Source organism: Onychomys torridus, chromosome 10, assembly GCF_903995425.1.
Source record: "Onychomys torridus chromosome 10, mOncTor1.1, whole genome shotgun sequence".
In the NCBI taxonomy this organism is placed as follows: Eukaryota; Metazoa; Chordata; class Mammalia; order Rodentia; family Cricetidae; genus Onychomys; species Onychomys torridus.
The window spans coordinates 23,302,044-23,323,247 of NC_050452.1; the positions used below are offsets into that span (position 1 = coordinate 23,302,044).

The 21,204-nt window shown below is 51.0% G+C and overlaps 2 protein-coding genes across 7 annotated transcripts in view; both read right to left on the minus strand.

Moving 5' to 3' along the window:
- The window catches only part of Nacad (NAC alpha domain containing), an 18,176-nt gene extending 700 nt beyond the window's left edge, over window positions 1-17,476 (minus strand). The window contains exons 1-3 of the mRNA XM_036201102.1: window positions 17,470-17,476; window positions 7,240-7,244; window positions 6-1,140 (exon numbers count right to left, since the gene is read on the minus strand). Of these exons, the coding sequence (XP_036056995.1) occupies window positions 6-845 (840 nt within the window). The 5' untranslated portion in view covers window positions 846-1,140; window positions 7,240-7,244; window positions 17,470-17,476. The remainder of the gene's footprint in view (window positions 1-5; window positions 1,141-7,239; window positions 7,245-17,469) is intronic.
- Ccm2 (CCM2 scaffold protein) overlaps window positions 2,837-21,204 on the minus strand; it is a 57,775-nt gene continuing 39,407 nt past the window's right edge. For 4 of the 6 annotated variants that reach the window (XM_036200704.1, XM_036200702.1, XM_036200705.1 and 1 more), the window contains 6 exons: window positions 15,882-15,965; window positions 15,253-15,436; window positions 10,961-11,097; window positions 9,468-9,603; window positions 3,826-3,883; window positions 2,842-3,267 (listed from right to left, as the gene is read on the minus strand). In XM_036200704.1, the coding sequence (XP_036056597.1) occupies window positions 2,985-3,267; window positions 3,826-3,883; window positions 9,468-9,603; window positions 10,961-11,097; window positions 15,253-15,436; window positions 15,882-15,965 (882 nt within the window). In that variant the 3' untranslated portion in view covers window positions 2,842-2,984. Of the gene's footprint in view, window positions 3,268-3,825; window positions 3,884-9,467; window positions 9,604-10,960; window positions 11,098-15,252; window positions 15,437-15,881; window positions 15,966-21,204 lie in introns of all 6 variants that reach the window. The other 2 variants (XM_036200701.1, XM_036200706.1) reach the window with 2 other exon arrangements.

Consider the following 21,204-nt stretch of genomic DNA (forward strand, 5'->3'; position numbering starts at 1 on the left):
CCTGCATAGGAAGCTGAGTCCGAGTCAGAGGAGGCTGCCGAGGTGTCATCACGGAAGGCGAAGGCCTCGTCCATGCCCTCGATGATGGACAGATCGGAGAGGGACTGCAGGAAAGAGGCAGATGTGCTGTCGTCCTCATCCTCTCCAGCCAGGTCTCCATCTGGGGTGGCAGCACCAGCAGCTACCTCCTCTTCCTCCTCCTCCTCCTCCTCTTGGGGCAGTGGAGTCACTTCCACGGCTTCCACCTGGAAGATGAGGCTACCCCGGAATGGGAGTAGGGCAGCAGGGATCATCGGGTCGTTGGCCAAGAAGGCTGGGTCAAAGAAATGGCCCTCTTGGCTCCAGGAAGAGCTGCTGTCGGCTGAGAGGCTAGACTCAGAGGAGGGGAGCTCCGGAGGTTCTGTGGGGTGTGGCTCTAGTTCATCTACCACAGACCCTGATGGGGAGAGGCCCCAGTCGGAGGGGAAGTCCAGCCCTTCAGCTGGGGCCAGCAGGCTGAGGGAACACGAAGGTGATGGGGCCCAGCTGTCCTCATCTGCTGTAATGTAGGAGCCTGAGGGGGAAGCTGGCGTTGAGTCCAGTAAGTCATCAAGCCGCTCGGCCTCCAGGTCCCAGGCATCCCTGTGGGGCCCATGGTCAGGGAGCAGGGCATAGGTGGTCTTGGTGGGAGTAGAGGGGGGTGTGAAGTAGGAATCGAGGTCAGGGGGAGGGGAAGGCACAGGAGAATCACCCTGAGAACATAGCTCCGGAGGTGGGTGCAGGGCCATGTGCCCACCCGCCCGGTCCCTGAGCACTGGCCAGGCTGCCCTGGGTGAAGGGATGACCTGGCACGTCTCCTCACCCATCACGATGCGGGGCTCCAGGGTGGTGGGAAGAGGGACTTCAGCAGGCAAAGGCTGGAGAGGCAGGCCCTCAGGGAGGACCCCTGGACTTGGGCTGCCCTCTGCCGGGTCCACCCAGGTTGAGGCAGCCCCACTGGGCCCTGCATCCCAGCTGGCTCCCTCAGGTTGGGGCCGGGCACCTGGCTTGCTGGACAGGAATGTGAGGGCCAGAGGGCTAGGCCCTGGGGTCAGGGCATGGGGCTCCCGTTGGTCCCCTTTAAGGATGGTGGCAATGGCTGCGTCACATGAGAGATCTGTGGAGACAGAAAAGGACATGAAATGCCTACGGACACGCCTCAGGGCCAGGCCAGGTGAAGAGCTGAACATGGGACAGGAGCAGGTTTTCATGGATACAATTTCAGAGGAGGGCTGGTTAGGGAAGATGGCGGAGAAGAGAGTGGTGTGTAGGCAGGCTAAGTGTACCTGAGGATGAATTCCCAGGCATTTCAGCAGAGCAGGCAGCTGCTGACAGGCTTTATAGGAAGAGGAGTTGTGTACTAGAAACCCAGGCTTTTCTTGGGGACACTTCAGCAAAGGTACAATTAGCGATTGTCTCTGTTCAGAACCTGGCCTGCTGTTTCAGCTTGGTTCACCTGGGCTTGGCAGGAACAGGGCTACGAGAACCCGCTGGACAATGCCAGCTCCTTCCTGTGACAAGAGCAGGGGTCCTACACATGACAGCTCTGGAACATTCCAGGTCTACTGTAAAGCAGGAAGTTTTGCCTCTAGCCCATCTCTCTCCCACCCTTGTTGCCGATACTCGAGGCCAACCTCAGGTTCCCCAGAGCTCTCTGCATAGGCCTGCATCCAGCTAAGTTTCTGGAGAATGTAGACAGACATGTCCCACAGAGTCTGAGGTTCAGCGTCCTGCTCGAAAGGGCAGTGGTGGGAAATGATGGTGATCAGGGTGCCAAATGGGAACAGGACAGCCGAGGGAAGGCTGGCCACGTCCTCTCCATTGTGGCAGCCACTTACAGTAACGGATCCCCCACCATGCTGGGAGCTCCTGGCCTGCCTTGGGGTCCTTCTCTAGGTCTCTTCAGGCATGGGTGCTCATGGGCTGCCATGCCACACCACAAACACATGTCTGTACCGTGATGCCCCGTGGATCAGAAAGTACTTAGGAACTTAGGAAGGCAGCAAACAAAGTTCTCCAGATGGTAGCACCCCATACTACCTCCTGTCCCTCTGGCTAGTCTCTCTTGCTTCTTGCTGACCTGCATGTCCATGCACTGAGGTCACTGTGCACATTCACTCGAGTCCTGTGGCTTTTAACCATTTAAGCTTGTTCTCTGAGTGCTCAAAGCATCATTTTTTTAAAGTTCATTTTTAATGACTCTGTAACAGCTCCTCCCTCACCTGGACCACGGCCAAACACACATCTCTTTGAAGTATCCACTTAAAGCCTTTCTACTGTTCCCAGAGCCCAGGCCAGGTCCTGCACCAGAGGGGGAGGGGCGGTGCCTAGAGGCCTGCCGCTCATGCAGGCACACAGCCAATGCTGCTGCCTCTGCCATGCTGGCTCTGCCATGCTCACTGGTGACAGGGCAACATCGCCGGCACTGTGGCTTTGTCTTTTCTCAGCTACTGAGCAGATCTCACCTAGGATGAGAGGAGACGGCCACCTCTCCCGACATCTGATCTCAGCGGTGTCAGGGCACTGGGCTCTTTGACACCAGCTGGAACTCATTGGCCTGCAGCTGGGCTACTAGGGCAGCCAGGGGGCCTGATGGGAAAGGGAGGGGGATCCTTCAGGTCCCTTGATGGAGACCTGGCACTGGAAGTGGGTGTGGCTAGTAGCCACCCCTGGGTGTCCCCAAGTCAGGCTCTTGCCATCTCCACTTCTTAGTGTGGCCTCAGGGCAGAACTGGGCCAAGGTTAAAATGAAAATAAAGGGACAAAGTCGTGGGGGATCAACCACCCAGAGAACCAGGAAGAACACAGATCTGCTGTCCCAATATAAAAGGGTCCTCAGTAAGGGCTTGAAGGGGAGGAAGCCAGCTCTGCATGGAGCAGCAAGGTTACATACATGACCTGGGGGTAAACAGATCTAGAAGGGTTGACTTTTCAAAGACAAATTCAGGATGCACGGAGGCCTAAGGCCTAGGCACTGATGGAGCTGTTGTTGCTCGTAATCACTACCAGCATGGTCCAGGCCCAATAGCCCAGCACCAACTGGGGCCCCCAGACTCCCACCCCCACAGACCACATAGCAAAACCGGGTAGGTGATGGAGCCGGCTGCCTACCGTGAGCATGTAGTCCTGCAGCAGTTCCGTGGCACTGGTGCTCAGCTCACTCTCGCTGATAGTCTTGCTATGGGGTGATGCCTGCATGCAGAAGGGCAAGGGCGGCAGGCCTCCCACATCCCCAGGGTCAGGGAAGCAGCTGCAAAGGTACAAGATGGGCGGAGCCCTGACTATTCAACCTCATGTGCCAGCTTAGGGCTGGGGCCTGCCAACCTGCTCACAAATACAACCATATAAGCCAAGAACAGACTAAGGAGAAGCGCTTGGGCATGGCCGGTCACATGTAGAGATCAAGGTGATCCCAGGAGGCAGCTCAACCTTACAATGCAGCTGAGACCCCTAATGGGGCGAATCTCAAGATGGGTTCTTGGCAAAGAGAGGGAGTGTTCAGAGAAAGGGCTAGGCTAGGTGGTATCCAGAGCTGAGGGACGGCAAAGAGGCTGGGAGCCTGCACAGGCAGAATGAACAGGCTTCAGGAAGATGCAAACCACCACTACTCAGTGTGCCTTTTCCAAGGGCACTTCTGGAGGCCACAGGAGGGAGGGAGGAGAAAGGACAGGCAGGGCTCTAGAGGTGGACATCTGGAGCACTCGGCTCGGTGGGATGAAGAGAACTTGTAGGGCCACCGAGGTAGAAACTAGCCACAGAAGACCATGCATTTAGTGATCCAAGCCCCGAGCTCAGTGCATGTACTCACAAGGTGCTGGCTTCAGCATCGTAAGTGTCCTTCATGTCCACTTTCGTGGAAGAGTCATCTGTGTGAAAGATACAGAAGACAGAGGACTCTCAAGTACTGGGAGGTGTTTCGGGCCCAGGTACCCAGCCAGCCCAAAGTGAGCACTTGGTGCAGGTAACCCCAAAGCCACATCTACGGGCGGCGGTGGCAGCCCCAGCTTTGAGAACTTCATCATGGAGCTTCCTATCCTGGCAAGTGCTGAGTACCAGTACCCAAGGCAAAGGTCCTAGACTTGAACCCACATCCCTCCTGAGGATTTCTGTCAAATACACATCCTGTCATAGGCTGGAATGGAGTCCACACAGGACTCACAGATGACCAAGGTAATAATAGTTGCTTTTGGATATGTCAACTAAGTGCTCAACTAAACCAGAGGGGTAATGCCACTTGTTCCAGGTCACTCAGCAGAAGCCAGAGCTAGGCAGTTGAACCTCTGCCTGGACATAGCTGAGGCCCCAGAACCCCAGAATCTCCGTACAGCAGAGGATGAGGCCCACAGAGGCTGCCTGTATCATGTCCGACAGACACCACCGTGTGTAGTTTAAGACTGCATGTTGCTTCTCCAACCCCAAGGAAAACCCCTCCACCACCAGGACAGACAGTGAGTGGGGGGCTCTCAGAGAGGCAGAGTCTTGAGAAAGGCTAACAGGGAGCAGGAGACTGCAGACGCCAGAGGGACCAGGTGTGTGCAATGGCATCTGAAGACGTCACATCCTCCCCTGGGATTGGGACTCCAACAGTGCAAGGCAAGACCCTGAAACAGGGAGGCGACCCTGGCTCGTGTGGGGGATGGGATGTAGTTACAAGCATTTTGCTGTAGTGTTGATATAAAGTGTCCACCCAAAAGGCTCAAATACTAGAGGCCTTGTCCCAGCTGATGGCACTATTTTACAAGTTCTGGAAACCCGAAGATGTAGGGGCTAGCTGTGCAAGTGGGTCACTGGGGCTCTGTCCACTGGAACCTCATCATGTCCAGAACCCCTCTGTCTCTCTGCTTCCTGGCCACCAGGAAGTGACAACTTGGATCCTCCTACCTGCTCACCATGGCCCAGGTACAGGGTCAGCCATGGGCTGAAACCCCTGAGACTATGAACAAGCAACCCTCCCTCTGTGTAAACTGTTCTTCTCAGTTTCTGTCACTGTGAGGAAAAGCCTAACAGTTTCCATGTGTGTCAGCAGGCCGCAGTGAAGAGCAAGGAAGCCTCTAGAACAGTGGTTCTTAAGCCGTGGGTCGTGACTCCATCAGGGCCGCATATCAGATATATACATTACAACTCATAAGAGTAGGAAAGTTAGTTATGAAGGAGCAACAAAAAACAATTGTATGGTCGGGGGTCAGCACAACATGAGGAGCTGTACTGAAAGGTCCCAGCACTGGGAAGGTTGAGAACCACGGCTCTAGAAGCTGGAAAGGTCAGGAAAACGGGGCCTCTGGAGCGCCAGGAGGCTTGTGCTGAACTCTGACATACAGAGCTCTGACAGGGTGCGCTTTCTGACAGGGTGCGCTTTCTGACAGGGTGAGCTTGTGCCGCGTAAGACTGGGATCTGTCAGGGCAGGCAGAATCCGGCAAGCAAGCCAGAACTGAGCAGGAAGCAAAGGAGTGTGTGTGTGCAGTCCTCAGGGAGGTCTCAGGACAAGCTGGCCAAAGGAGACCTATTTAGCCACAGAAACTACATGTGTGCTTCTAGCATGTAAATCCCTAAATTCAATTTGCAACACCACATGAAACCTGGGTGCAGTAGCAAATGCCTGTCTGTAATCCTAGCACTCAGGATTTGTTAAGACCTCTCTCAAAAAGGGGGTGGACATGATGGTGCATATCTTTAATCTTTAATCCCAGCACTTGGGAGGCAGAGGCAGGTGGATCTCTGTGAATTCAAGGCCAGCCTGGTCTATATAGATGAGCTCCAGATCAGCCAAGGCTACATAGTGAGACCTATCTCAAAGAAAAAGAAAGAAAGGAAGGAAGGAAAGAAGGAAGGAAGGAAGGACAGAAAGAAAGGAAGGAAAGAAAGAGAGAGAGACAGAGAGAGAGAGAGAAGGGAGGGAGGAAGAGAACTAAAAAAGAAAGGGAGGGAGGGAGGGAAGGAAGGAAGGAAGGAAGGGAGGGAGGGAGGGGGAGGGAGGGAGAGGGAGGGAGGGACAAAGGAAGGAAGACCCTAGTAGGATTTTCAATGAACAAGGGGTCAAACCAATCCCAGGGACACAGAACTGCTTCAAGCTGTGTGTACCCTGAACACCCGGTGACCTCTAAGCCTCAACCTCCCCATCTGTAAGTCAGTAATAAAGGTGCTGTAGTTTCACTGGGGTGTGGAGACTCAATGGCTCCGACAATGGCCACACACCTGCTCAAGGCTCCCTTTCAGCTCTGTAACCACACCAACAGCTCTCCCTTAGCAGTGAACTACCAGGAACAGTGCAGAGGACAGGATAGTCCCTCCACAAAAATAAGGAGCAGATGGCAAGCTGCTCCCAACATCATTTCATGCCCAATTCACACACGCTATTAATCCTCAATAAATGACAGACTTGCTGTGTTTAGACTTACCTTCAATGAGTATGGTGGTTTGAAAGAAAATAGCCCCCATAGGGAATGGCACTATTGGGAGGTGTGGCTTTGTTGGAGTAGGTGTGGCCTTGTTGGAGGAAGTGAGTCACTGTGGGGGTGGGCTTTGAGGTCTCATATATGCTCAAGTTTTGTTCAGTGTGATACTCAGTCCACTTCCTGTTGAAGATTCAGCCATTGTGTCTGCCTGCATACTGCTCCCTCCCTGCCTTATTGTTAATGGACCGAACCTCTGAACTGTAAGCAAGCCACCACAATTAAATGTTTTCTTTGTAAGAGTTGCCGTGGCCAGGGGTTGGAGAGATGGTTCAGCAGTTGAGAGCACGGAGTGTTCTTCCAGAGGACCTGGGTTCGATTCCCAGCACATATATGGCAGCTCACAACTGTCTGTAACTCAATCATCTGACACGCTCACATATACATGCAGGCAAAACACCAATACAAATAAAAGTGAATTTAAACAAACAAACAAAAAACCCCAGTTGCTGTGGTCATGATGTCTCTTGACGGCAATAGAAACCCTAATTAAGACAGTGAGTGAGCTTGCCCACAATGAATTCTGACAGTTTAGTTGCTAACTCAGTTGGATCTGAGATCAACTATGAGGCACGCCTCTGAGTCAGTCTGTGAGAGTACTTCCTAGAAGGGCCAACCAACGGACGGAAGACCCTCCCCAGAAGTGGGCGGCACTTCCAGCAGCTCCTCGCCTGCCATCTTTGCTCCTCCAATGGAAGTCTAACTACGCTGTTGCTGACAGCAGAGCCCAGCTTCCCTGGCTCTCCAGCTCTCCAGGCCTTCAGCACCATACCGGGACTGCTGAAGGATCCATCCTCGTGAACCGAGCAGTACTGGGTTTGCAGTGCCCAGACAGGAAGTGCTGGACTAGCAAGCCTGTACTGAGCAGGTCAATCCAGTAAATCACCTTTGTAATATGTATTCACTCTATGGGTTCTGTTCCCTAGAGAACACTGAGGATATAGTACCAGGAGTGGGCCTTGCAGAGATGAACCTGCCCATGTGGTTCTTAGGCCTTTGACACTGGGCTGCAGAAGAAATGTGTAAGAGTCTAGAACTCAGGCCTTCATGGGCCTCTCTGGTAGGGTCTGGAAAACCAGAATGGGGAAAGAAAATGCACGTGGTGGAAATTGTACTTATGAAGTCTCAGACATGAAACGGGCTCTATTAAGACTAGGTAAGCTGGGCAGTGGTGGTGCACGCCTTTAATCCCAGAACCCAGGAGGCACAGACAGGTGGATTGCTGAGGCCAGCCTGGTCTACAGAGCGAATTCCAGGACAGCCAGGGCTACACAGAGAAACCCTGTCTTGGAAAACCAAAAACCTGCTAGGTACTAGGTTAAAGGTCACTCAGGTTACAGCCTGGCAGAGTCCGGCAGTCCTCTGCTCGTGTCCTGAGAATCGGGAAGTGATGGACTAATGTATTTAACAGGAAGCTTCAAGGTGGAAGGGCACTCAGGCTACAAGGAGGTCACTGCTCACCACTCTATCCAGGAGGACAGAAAGATATCCAGAACTGTGTTCTGAATCCAGAAGATCTCAAATAAGGTGGAAGGGGCTTCCTGCTCCTTGAAAACAACTGCCTAGAAAAGTATGTGCTGTTGCAACTGTGATCCGTGGGCTCCAAGCTCCATCCCAAGCTGGTGTAGAACTTGACAGGACTGTTCCCGTGATACTGGGGATGCAGGAATGAAAATGCAAACCTGAGAGCTCATGGAGTCTTATTCCACGGTTCCAGAAAGTTGCTGAAGCCAAGCAACAAGCAGTGGAGTCCGAATTCCCACAAGGAAGCCCTGAGATGCCACTGTGTGGCTGTGTAGGCTCTGAAGGGAAAGCCTACGCGGCCACAGAGACCTCAGGATGTTACACAGGCTGGAACTAAGAACACCTGTCAAATGCTACAGTATCGAGTACGGCCAGCCTGGGAGAGGCTGGTGATGCAGGCCGAGGAGCTGGAGCATGTGCTTCTCACTCGGTTTTGGCCTTAGAATCATCATCTCTTTCCTTGCTCTGCCTCATTCTACCTTCTGGAACGAAAATGTTCACCCTGTGCCACTGTGCCTTGCAAGTGTATTCGAATTATGTGGCCTGGTTTTTGTTTGTTTTGTTTTTATAGGTATCTGGGGAGACTGGACTTTTGAACAGTTCTGGACTGTCAAGGATTACAGGGACTTCAGAAGCTGGAATGAATTCATTCGTTTTTGCATCACTTAATTGCCATGAGCATGCTAAGAGGGGCCAGGGGCACAGAATTGTGGTTTGAATGTGAAATGTTACCACAGGAGGTTTCAACACTTGGTCCCTAGTTAGCAGCACTGTTTGAGAAGGTTGCAGAACCATTAAGAGGCGGAACCTTGCTAAGGGAAGTAGGTCCCTAGGCTTCGGTGTTTTAGCCTGGCCCCACTTCCTCTTTCTCTCTGCTTCCCGACTATGGATGCCAGCAGCCTTCAGACTTCTGCTCCTGACACCATGCCCTCCCCTCGGGCTGCTCTGCCTTCGCCACCATGAGGGAAAGACACTAAACCATTCCTCTCTTAAACTGCATCTTGTTAGGTATTTGGTTACAGCAATGAGAAAACTAACTCATACAAGAAGTGTGCTATTTTGAAACAGGGTCTGGTTATGTAGCCCAGGCTGGCCTCAAACTTGTAACAATCCTGTCTTCATCTCCTGGGTTCCTGGACTACAGGTATATGTCTCCATACTCAACTAGAAAGTGTCTACGGACTTCCAAGAGGTCTGCATGGCACTATGCCAGCTTTCATGGATGATGCAGAGGAGCTGACCTCTGGTTCTTTCTGCCCCTTCCTGATTTCCTGGTCTCAGTCTCTCACAAAGCCAGAGCAATCCCAGGCTGTCTGGTTGTGGTCTTGCAAGGGACTATACACTGACAGCGGCCCAGGCATGCCAAAAGGGAGGCTCCCCAGAACATGTCCAGCCTCCCCAGTTCCACAGCATGCCTTACTGGGAGCCGATGCTTCCAGATGAAGTGCTCACGACCCCCACTTTCGCTCAACATACCGCTGTGCAGTGACTGGTGGTGGGTGGGTGTGGAGGCCCCATCAAATATTGCTCGGTCCAGAAAGTCGATGGTAGACTCCGTGTAAACAATCTGGAAGACCTGACTGAGCAGGGAGCACAGCTCTTCCGCGGCGACCTACAGCGAGTGGAGAGCAGCAGCTGTCCTCAGTGGCCACAGCCACAGAGAGCACCTTCTCACACAGTCTCTAGGGTACCCACAATGTCTGAGGCCCCACAAAGATAAATGGGGAGCAGACTATAAACAAAGGGCCCTATGCCTTTCACAGCCCAGAGGAGTATCAACAACCAGAACCAAGGATTGAGAACAGATTCTGGTCTAGGTGTGGCCTCACAGGCATCTGGAGACCACGCCAGACACAGGTGTTGGGTCAGTTTTACCTCCTCTTCCTCTAACTGGCCATCAACATGTTCAACATTCTACCTAAGCCCAAGTAAAAGAGAAAAGACACCACTGATCTCACTTCCAACCTTAGAGGTGTTTCCAGAAGCAGAGGGGTCACTTTATAACCGTGTGCTGTTTAAACCAGGGCTTTTCTAGTGAGCTGACTTTGTCTCAAACCCTAGATGTGACGGAATCTGGGGACATTTTTGATCATTACAAGGAAAAGCCAGGGATGTTGCTCAACACTCTACAGTTCATGAATTAGCTGCTCACAACAACAAAAGTGTATTTTCAAATTTTTTTTTTTATTTTATGTGCATTGGTGTTTTGCTTGCATGTAGGTCTGTGTGGTCAGATCCCCTGCAAATGGAGTTACAGACAGCTGTGAGCTGCCATGTGGGTGTTGGGAATTGAACCCAGGCCCTCTGGAAGAGAAGCCAGTGCTCTTAACTACAGATCACTTCTCCAGCCCCCTAGAGAAAGGATCAGATTGAAAAACGTCACTAGACCAAGGCTAAGAGTGAGGTGAACTAGAGAATATTTAGGAAGGCAGTCATTAGCCACTGAAAGTAAGAGACAAAAATGAAGGGGAGGTGGCAAGTGACCTGAGGCTCCACAGCCTCCCTCTGTGCCTCCGTGACTGCCCATGTGCTGAGGAAAATGCTGACTCTGTTCGCAGCACCAGGCAGGTGTGGGGTGCAGGTCACCATGCCTGTAGCCATCACTGTCCATCAGAGTGGGGGTGGAGAGAAGCATCCTCACCTTCCGGGGCCAGGGCTAGCGGTGGGGACACTGACGAGGTCATGCACAGGGCTTGGGAACCGAGGGAAGGGCTTGGTCACGGAGAAACAGTGGGAAGAGACAATGCTTGAACTAGTGCTAGAGAGAGGTGGAGGAAGGGCTGGCTAGGGCCAGGGGTCTAAGCGGGGCCATGCAGGTTTGTGGGTGGGATCTGGTTTGGGAAGGGCTGGGCTACAGGCAAGGCCTGATCATGGGCAGGACCAGGCTGTGAGCTGGGTCACGGGCAAGGCTTGGACTAAGGACAGGAAGAGGTTGTGAATCGTTCTGGTCCACAACAGGGAGATCTCACCTTGCTCTCTGTGGCCATGATGACCAGGCAACATGCCTCTACTGGCCCCACTGCACTTTCTGACAAGGAACCTGCGCTGAGGCCTCTAGAACTTTCTGCACACAGACTTTGGCTGGGAGAGATGCCTGGGTCCTGGGCTGGGAAGCAAACACATCGGGTTAGTGCAGTGCATGGAGGCAGGCATGAGGACAGCTGAGCACCAGCTGGACCACTCACTCCCAGGGGCCTGCGAGATGTCTCAGTGGGAAAGCACTTGCCATGCAAGCCTGACAACCTGAGCTCCATGCCCAGGAACCCTCACAAAGGTGGAAGGAGAAAACCAACCCCACAAAGGTGTCCTCTGACCTCTACATGCATGACAGGACACACACATTCACCACGGCACGTGTGCACATGCCCACAAAATCATATATATATATAATATTTTAGATATATATAAAAATATTTAATTAAAAATCAGTCAACAAATAAAATCTAGCCCACCAGCTCTTCAAATCAAAACTAGCTTGTGAGAATTGCAGGGTACCAAAGCACCATCTTCATACTCCACTGTGCCAAATCAAGCCAGCTGGCACTCAGCTGCTTAGATCTCCATAAAAGGCAGGGGCTCACACAATTCAAGTTAACGGACAACAGACCACAAATAATCCCAACAGGGGCCCACACCTCTAGCGAGTTCCTTCCTCCAGAGGGATAAACTAAAGCAGGGGACCTGAAAGCACATGAATGGTCCAGTTGTGGGTATGGACATAGCCCAAGGCCACCCTCACACTGTACACATCAGAAAATGCACTGTGGGTGCAGAGTCGTCCAGGGAATGGGGCCCCAAGAGCAGCACAGTAGTCAGACAGCCTGGGAAGGGTGCTGGAACCGTGAGCAAAGCTTAGAGGTGGCCCTGCTATCACTCTCCTGGATGTGTTCAGAAGGCAAAGCTGAGGAAACCCGAGGCAGAGACAGGCTCGGGCCAGACACCGTCAGAGTGCAGACAATGGCTCCTGGGACAACAGTGTCCTCACCACAGCCACTGACCACAGAGCTCCTGAAGGCAAGTACCATGACAAGGCGAGACTGAGCTGGGTACAGGCCACATCACACCTGGGGCTCCGTTTATTTTTAACTAAAGAGTGACTAGCTCAGTCATTTTCATATTGTTCACATGCTCTTGCAGCAACATATTAGACACACTATTTATAAAATGACTATAAAATATACTATGTAATTGCAGCCTTTGGAAGACAGGAACCAGAAAGAAGGATCACTGTGAGTTCAAGGCAGGACAGTGAGTTTAAGACCAGCCACTGCTAGGTGACGGTGACACACACTTTTAATCCCAGCACTCGGGAGGCAGAGGCAGGCGGATCTCTGTGAGTTCGAGGCCAGCCTGGTCTACAGAGTTAGGACAACCAGACTTACACAGAGAAACATCATCTAAAAAAACAAACAAACCAAGATCAGCCATGATGAAACAGTCTCAAAAAATTAAATACATATATTAACTGAATATGAATTTTAAAAATATAGAGAAGGCTAGGGATATAGCTCAGCTAGTATATGTATAAGTGTGCATGCATACACAACTCCCCCCCACACACAGAGAAAGAGAGACTATAAATATATTATTAAAAGTGGTCTCAATTGTTTCTATTTTTGTAACATTCTAAACTGGCTTCCTGGCCCTCAGTGGGCAGCTGTGAAGTGTGGGTACCAAGCAGGTGCCATCTGTGAGGATACCACTTCTACCCTATGGGCAGCAGGCCGAGACACAGCCACACAGGCTGCTCTGTGCCACCACCTTCAGACCTGCCACCTGTCTCTCCTGCATCATTCAAAACAGTCTGGCAGACACACAGGTTGTCTGCTTCATCACTTTCCACACTAGACTGCCCCAAACACTAGCAACCCCCTGCACACAAGAGGCACACAGAGGTGAAACATTACAGACTCGTCTGCCTGGCTCTGGGTGGGGAAACTACAAGCCTGTCTGGAAGCCTGAATCCGAGGGGATGCGCACACACGCTCCTGCCAGAATGAGGCCAGCCCCTGGGACACCGGGATGCGTTCTCTGCTGGCGAGGGGAACAGGACCTCAGTACCTAGTTTCATGCTTTTGGAATGTTCCCTATAAGGAGGGAATTCTCTATTTTCTCTTCCTTAACAATTTATTCTAACGATCTAAGCAGAGAAACATTCCTGCAGCATTGAGAAATACAGGGACCACTTCTCCATACTAGCTTAAGACACCCACAGGAACATGGTCAGGAACCAGTCTCCTCCCTCCTTGTCTCTAAGGGCCAAAAGCCAGAGGATCACCTTGGTGATGCTGGACAGAAGGAACTAGTTCAAGACCACCCACCTTCACCCACATGTGACGTGAGACTCATGAACTTCTCTTGGGTTTATTATAGACGTTAAATGATGTAATTCATGTAAGATGTTTTGTAGTTTGAGTCATGCTAGATTGACTTTTTACAGATTAAAATGGTTAGTGACAATTTCATACTGTCCAACCTAATTCAATGCCCACCAGCATGAACCAGACAATGCTCCCTCCCTCAACTCTGAGAAGAAAAACAAAGCACTATGATGTGGATGCTAAATGTGTGGTAAAGACTTGGCCCCAGGGGGCTGGGGATTTAGCTCAGTGTGTGTGGTGGGGGGGGAGACTTGGCCCCAGGATGGTGCTACTGGGAAGTGGGAAAGTTCAGGAAGGCCTTTGGTCACCAGGGCAATGCCCTCAAGGGAAACCATGGGGCCCCCGGCCTCTTCCTCTTTTGGGCTTTCTGACCATGGAATAATAAGCAACTTCGTTCTGCGATGGATGCCGTTCCCACTACTGCCATCCGGCACCTGCACCATACGCCGACAAACACCGGATCTACTTGATCACAGACTGGAACCTCAGAGGCCATGAGGCAAGTAAACCTTTCCCTTTGTAGCTGGGAATGGAGGCTCACTTGTGTGATCCCATTACTCAGAAAGCTGGGGTACAACTGCTGTGAGTGAATTCCAGGTCAGAGGAGGATCTAGTGAGATCTTAACTAAAAATAAACCTTTGTGCTTTGTAAGCTGAATATCTCAAGTGGACCATGTTTAGATGTCCTTGGTAACAGTACTGGAGTCTGTGTGGCTGCAAGTATGTATAAGGATGTGTGTGGGTGTGACTGGGTTGGGCGGGCAAGTGCATTTGAGTCTATGGCTGTGTGACACACAACTCTATATGTATAGTATGTGTGGTGTGGGACATGTGAGTTGTATGAAGAAAAATGTGGTGTGTAAGTGTGCCGGGCAAGTGTGAACTATTCTACACAGACAAGGCAGAGCAGCCAAAACTCCTTCATAACCCTCCAGCTGCCTGGAGATGGCCACAGCACTTGGATTAGCATCATAAGCCAGACACACTCCTCCCACACCACAAAACAGGACAGACCAATCCTGACCCCTTGTGCCTTCTCCTGAGCACTCGGGAGCTGGCTTCAGAATCATTCCAACCACTCACAGTGATCTAGCAAGCCTGGGCAGTTTCTCTCCCCATTCCTCACTGGTTTAAGCGTTAGGACGGAGGCTCGGAAGCTGGAGAAGCTAGTGCCCTGGTATCCAGGAAGGTGGGCGCTGTGTGCATCGGCAGAGGAGCACGGGCAGTGGAAGGTAACACCTGCTGTCTTTGAACGTGAAAGCAGCACCAGAGCCTGAGGGAACTGTCTTTGCTGTCCTGGCTTTGGGAACACTGGGGTTCAGAATGTGGGCTGGAGGCTGGACGTGGTGGTGCATACCGTTAATTCTAATATTCAGGAGGCAGAGGCGGGCAGATCTCTGTGAGTTCTAAGACAGCCTATGTGAGGAGACCTGTCTCAAAAAATACGGGCTGGGCTCAAGTCGCTGCTATAGCTTTCGGTCACCACCCTTCTCTGGGGCTCCATCGTACCTGAGCAGTGGAGGCAACATCAATTATGGGACAGGAACTGAGAACTCACCAGGAGAATAGCTTTTGAGACATGGTTTCACTATGTAGCCCTGGCTGTCCTAGAACTCGCAGAGATCCACCTGCCTTTGACCACACCTGGACCAAGAAAGCCTTATTTGAATACTGACCCTGAATGTCTCTTCAAGTCTCCAAAGTCCCTGAGTGTGACGGGGACCCTGGGGACACAGAATCTCATGGCAGGAAAGCCAATTTATAGCCACAATAGGTGGGAGCACTCGGCTAGGAGCTACAGAAGTCATCTCTAGAATGTCATGAAAGCCAGGGACCCTTCTTAGGCTGGAACCTCCAGGCCACGACCCCCAAATCCATACCTGTCTTCAGGACCACCAGGTGTGCAGCGTCATCTCGGACATAGGAGACAGCAGCGATGTCGTGGATGGGCACCCTGAGGATAATGTCCTCCCCATCCCTCCAGGCCAGCTTGACATTGTAGGCAGACAGGCTGAGCACAGCATCGTGCTCCTGGGTCAGGTGTCCAGGAAGTTGGTGGGACCGCTGCAAAGAACCACAGGCATCAGAAACACTGGGCCACCATCAGGCTCCCCTCTGCTCAGGGAGCACGGTGCTGGCTGCTGGCCACACATGGCTGGTTCTAGGGAAGGAGAGGTGAAGAAAAGTGCCGTTCCCCTCGGTACAGTGGAACTCACTCCAAGGAGGTCAACATGTTCGAATCATGTGGGAGATTCCTCCGGAACTGCCTTTTAGATTCAGATGTACAGTATGTGTAAATCTAGAGTATCTTCAAACTGTGAGCTTGGGAAGCAGCCCAAAACCAAGTCTAGAGATTCAAAGTTCAGACTACGAAACAGTCTTTGTCGTCGAGAGCCAAGAACACCCACAAAGTGATAGAGCTGGGTCATCCCTCTCAGTCTGAGGTAAAGTGAGGGAGCGAGGGCTGACACAGGCTGGGCAGCAGAGCACATGCAGGAGGGGCGGTTACCTTTGCCTTGTCTATGAAGTGCAGGATTTCCGTCCTACTGGAGGGGTTCAGGTAGCCGGGTATGGATGTTAACTGACCTAAATACTGTAAGAGAGGGAGAAGATCGCTGTGAGAAACGGAGCCAGACTGCCACTGCTACCACACGGCACAGACCCAGTGCCTGGCCCCAGTCCCCAGGCCATGTCACCCATGCTCTCGAAGGAGTCTTTTTATTTCTTTGGCTTTTTGAGACAGGGTTTCTCTGTGTAACCCTGGCTATCCTGGAACACACCCTGTAGCAAGATAATTTATTTATTTTTTTATGTGCATTGGTGCTTTGCCTACATGCTGTCTGAGGGTATTGGATCCCCTGGAACTGGAGTACAGACACAGCTGTGAGCTGCCACCTAGGTACTAGGAATTGAACCTCGGTCCTCTGGAAGAGCAGTCAGTGCTCTGAGGACCCATCTCTGCAGCCGAGTCCTACATTCTTACTGATGTCTCAGCAGCTGCAGACAATCTTCCCACATTCCCTACTGCTGTGTGTTCACAACCGGCATCGGAAGTCTTTCAAAGATACCTCAAGACCAGTTTTGGTAGACTAGGGACCTAGATGGCAGATGTCTCCGGTCACTGTTGGAGCACTGTGCATGGCCCCACTAAAAAGAAAAAAGAAAAAAGAAAAAAGGAAAAGGTCAGCCCAGCTGACAAATGTACACAGATAGAAATGCAAAGTGCCACGGTTTGAATGCACCTCCCAAGGTCCAGGTTTGAAATGTAACCCTCAGTAACAGTGCTGAAAGGTGGGGCTGTGGGAGGCATTCAGCTCACGGAGGCTCTGCCCTTAGAAATGAGGTAGTGACGCTACAGCAGAAGCAGGATCTTGTTTTATGTGTATGGATGCTTTGTCTACGTGCGTGTCTGGTGCCACGAAGGCAGAAGAAGGCGTCAGATCGCCTGAAACTAGAGTTACAAACAGTTGTGAGCCACCATGTGTGCTGGGAATGAACTAAAATCCTCTGAGAGAGCAGCCACTGCTTGAGCCACGTCTACAGCTCCCTGCAGGTTCCCCCTCTCTCCCTTCCATTCACACACCACGTGCATGCCTAGTACCCATGGGGACCAAGAGAGAGCACTGAATTCCTTGGGACTGGAGTTATAGATGACTGTGAGCCACCACGTGGGTACTGGCAATCAAACCCGGGTCATCTGGGAAAGCAGCAAGTGTTCTTAACTGAGCCATCTCCCCCACGCCCCGCCCCCTTCCATTCTTTCCTGCTATGTTCTGGCTGGCCTGGAACTCACCCTACTTTAGCTTGAGACAGTGTCTCGCACCATCCTGCCAGGCCTCAAATTCCCTCTGCTGCCAAGGACTTCAAAATCCTGCTCCTCCTGCCTCTGCCTCTGGAGCGCTGGCGGCCGGGAGCGAGGCCATGCCTCCGCTTTCGGCAGTGCCAGCCGGGGACCAGGCACTGTCTACTGAGCCACATCCCCAGCCCGTCATCCTCCTGCTCCAGCCTCCAGTCCTGGGGATGCAGGCACCAGTCGGCACTCTGGACTTGGTGGGCTTGGGAAGAACAAGTTCCGCTCCCTTTCTGCTCTGTCACACTCCTGGCCTTCCACTTCCTACCAGATGATGCACCGAGAATAGCTTCATGGTGAGAGCCTCCGTCTCCAAAACCACAAGGAAGAGTCTGTTCTCACCCAGGCTAACACTCTTTCAAAGCAGCGCTAATGACTAAGACAAAAGCAAGCAGGCCACAAGGCCTCGGTCAGCAGATCTCAGACAAGTGATCAGGGGCACTGGAGGCTGCAGGGCACTTCTGTCTGTATGCTACATGCTTAGTTTTTCCTTATATAAAACATGAATATGTATTTTAAAAATTATGTTTGTGAGTGTTTTGCCCACATGTATGTATGTGTACCCTGTACTTGCCTGGTGCCCACAAAGGTCAGAAGAAAGTACTCGACCCCCTGGAATTGGAGTTATAGATGGTGTGAGCCACCACATGGGTGCTGAGAAGTGAATCCATGTCCCACAGCTATATTTTAATTTTTTTATTCTGTAATTACTGTGTGTGTGTGTGTGTGTGTGTGTGTGTGTGTGAGTGAGAGAGATGTCTGCACACACACCATGGTACATGTGTGCAGATCAGAGGATAACTTTTGGGAGATGGTTCTCTCTCTCCTTCTACTGCAGGTGCTGGGGATCAAACTCAGACCATTAGTCTAGCAAAGCCAAGGGCTTTCAGCCCTGGATAGGCTACTTCACCGGCTTCATAACCACCCGAGGGACAGAACTTGACTACCCGAGCTAAGAGTCCACACCTGTCACTGGAGCTTTTCTGGGTGACTCCTCTGGTCTAAGTTTTCATCTCTGGAGCTCCATGTTCAGGTGCCCATCACAGTGAAGAAGGCATGGCGGCAGACCCTGGGAGGCACCTGGTCACAGTGCATGTCTGTAGCACCCAGCAGCAGTCCAAGTCACAGCAAACTTCCCCAAGTCCAGGGATCCCTCCATGTCCAGTTCTTACGAACTAACAGCCTACCAATATATTCCTCCCAAGAAGAGAGAGAATTCCTGGGCTCAACCTTTCTCAGTCCTTTATTAATTCATACACTTAAGGGTCTTTACTAAAAGGGGATTAAAAATGAACTTCCAGTTTCTGGTCCTGCATGTCAAGAGCCCGGGAATGTCACTCTCTTCATCACAAGACAGCTGCCAGGGGCCGGGCAGTGGTGGTGCACACACTCAGGAGGCAGAGGCAGGTGGATCTCTATGAGTTCAAGGCCAGCCTGGTCTATAGAGCGAGTTCGAGGACAGCCAGAACTACACAGAAAACAACTGTCTTGAAAAATGAACAAATGAAATAAAAAGAAACGAGTAAAATATTAAAGTATGAACAGAGCATTCTATCATTCCTAATATAGGCATTTCCGTCAAAGAAAACACTTTCCCTGGGCCCAAACCACCTACCTACAAGTGGGAAAACATGCGACTCCTATTCCCCTAGCCTCTGGTTCATCCTACTGACAACAAAAGAAAACAAAACCAAAAAGCAAACTTGAGTTCACAGGCCAGGGACAAGCTGACAAGGACACGGAGGCCTAATCACTAGACTATCAGCCTGGCTCTCACCCATCAACAAAGGCGCTTGTTCCAACTAGAAAGAACTACAGACTTCGGACCTTACTTAAGAAGGTTCCTGGGAAAGAAAAGGGGATTATAGTTGCTGGCATGTATACTTCCAACAGTCAGAACAGTTTAATTACCCGGCAGACTACCATAAACCCTCACACTTAATCCCTCTACCCTGCACCTGAATTCCTGGTACCTGGGGTTCAATGACTCACAAGGCAGGACCACAGCTAGGAGTGACCACGGATGCTAGCAATTCAGACATGGCAGAGACACAGTAATTAAAAAACAACCGCCATTAGCACGCTAAAAGATGAAATGGAAACGCACAACACAGACGAAGAGACGGGCAATGGAAGCGGAAAGACGGACAGTCTAAGAGGGAATCAGCAGGAAATCCTAGAAATCAACAACACTGTAGCAGCGATAAATAACACCTCTGGTGGGCTCACCTGTCTACTGGATATATTGGCCAAGAGAGGAATCTATGGGCTTGGACTTGCAGGTGTATCAAAAGAGAATTCCAAAACTGAAAAGCAAAGGGAGCCAGCGAAATAGGGACACGCCTGGAACTGGGAACTCGGGAGGCAGAGGCAGGAGGATCGGGAGTTTGAGGGCACCCTCAGTTATGTAGTTATCTGAGGCCAGAGTATTTGAGAGCGAGGGAGGGGAAGGAAACACGAAAGAGAGAGAACGTCTAGGAAAGCAGGACAACACAGGTATAACGTGATAGATGAAAAAGCTAAAGGGGCCGGGGTGAGGAGACGGCCCAGGGGCCAACAGCACTGGCTTTTCTGGCTCTGACTGGGTTCAGTTCCAGCACTCACCTCAGGTGACCTTCATACACATACTCTCTCACAGATACAAATGTATACACATAACTAAAGGGAAACTTTTAAGAAAAAAGCCAAAGAAATACTTAAAGGGCTGGGGATTTAGCTCAGTGGTAGAGCACTTGCCTAGCAAGCGCAAGGCCCTGGGTTCGATCCTCAGCTCTGGCAAAAAAAAAAAAAAAGATAGTCTCTTTAGCCGGGTGGTGGTGGCGGCGGCGCACGCCTGTAATCCCAGTACTCAGGAGGCAGAGGCAGGTGGATCTCTGTGAGTTCGAGGCCAGCCTAGTCTACAGAGCTAGTCCAGGACAGGCTCCAAAGCTACAGAGAAACCCTGTCTCAGAAAAAAAAAAAAAAAAAAGAAATCTTTAAAGTACTGATGTCTGAGAATTTCTCCATTTAAGGTGAACATACCAACCCGAGCCAGAAATATCAGAACACTAAACGGGAGAGAAAGCATAACGTCTACACATAAACCTAGACCATTTTCAGAAAGAGAAAAACAAAGCTTAAATGAAGAGAAAAAAACACTCTATAAAAAGGCCAAAGTTAAAAATAACACGGAGTTGCTTTTCAGAATACAAGACAAGAATGAAGGATTTAAAGATTTCAGAGGAAAACCTGCCAGCCTAATTATGAACCCAGTAAAATGATTCTTCAAAAGTGAAAAGAGATACAAATGTAAAGCTGCAGCCCAGTATAACCACAAGGCCCAAGAGGCTGAAGCGGAGGATCGGCACCAGGGAGAGGCCAGGCCCGGCTACAGAGTGAGTTCTAGGCCAGTCTGAGCTATGAATGTAAGGCTCTATATTAAAAACAAAAACAGGCCAGGTGTGATGGCACGAACAGTTAATCCCAGCTTTCCAGAGGCGAGGCGGAGGCAGGCAGATCTCTAGGCCTCCCAAGGATACTTACTTTAAACCCTTTTAGACCCTGCTTTAAAAAAAAAAAAAAAAAAAAGGAGATCTTAGATATTTGGTAAGAAAGGTTATGGGGCTGGAGAAAATGGCTCAGCCGTTAAGGGCACCGACTACTCTTCCAGAGGACCTGGGTTCAAATCCCAGTACCTACATGTAGCTCACAATTGTCTGTAACTCCGAGATCTGCCACTCTACCACAGACATACCTTCAAGGAAAACATCAATGCAATGAAATAAAAGTAAATGAATTTAAAAAAAAAAAAAAAAAAAGAAGAAGAACTTCTGAGGGACTCAGCAGTTAAGAGCACTGGCTGCTCTTGCAGAGGATCCAGGTTCAGCTCCCAGCACCCACATGGCAATTCACTACCATCTGTAACTCCATTTCCAGAGAATCCAAAGCCTCTTCTGGCTTCTTCAGGCGCCAGACACACACATGTATATGCATGCACATACAT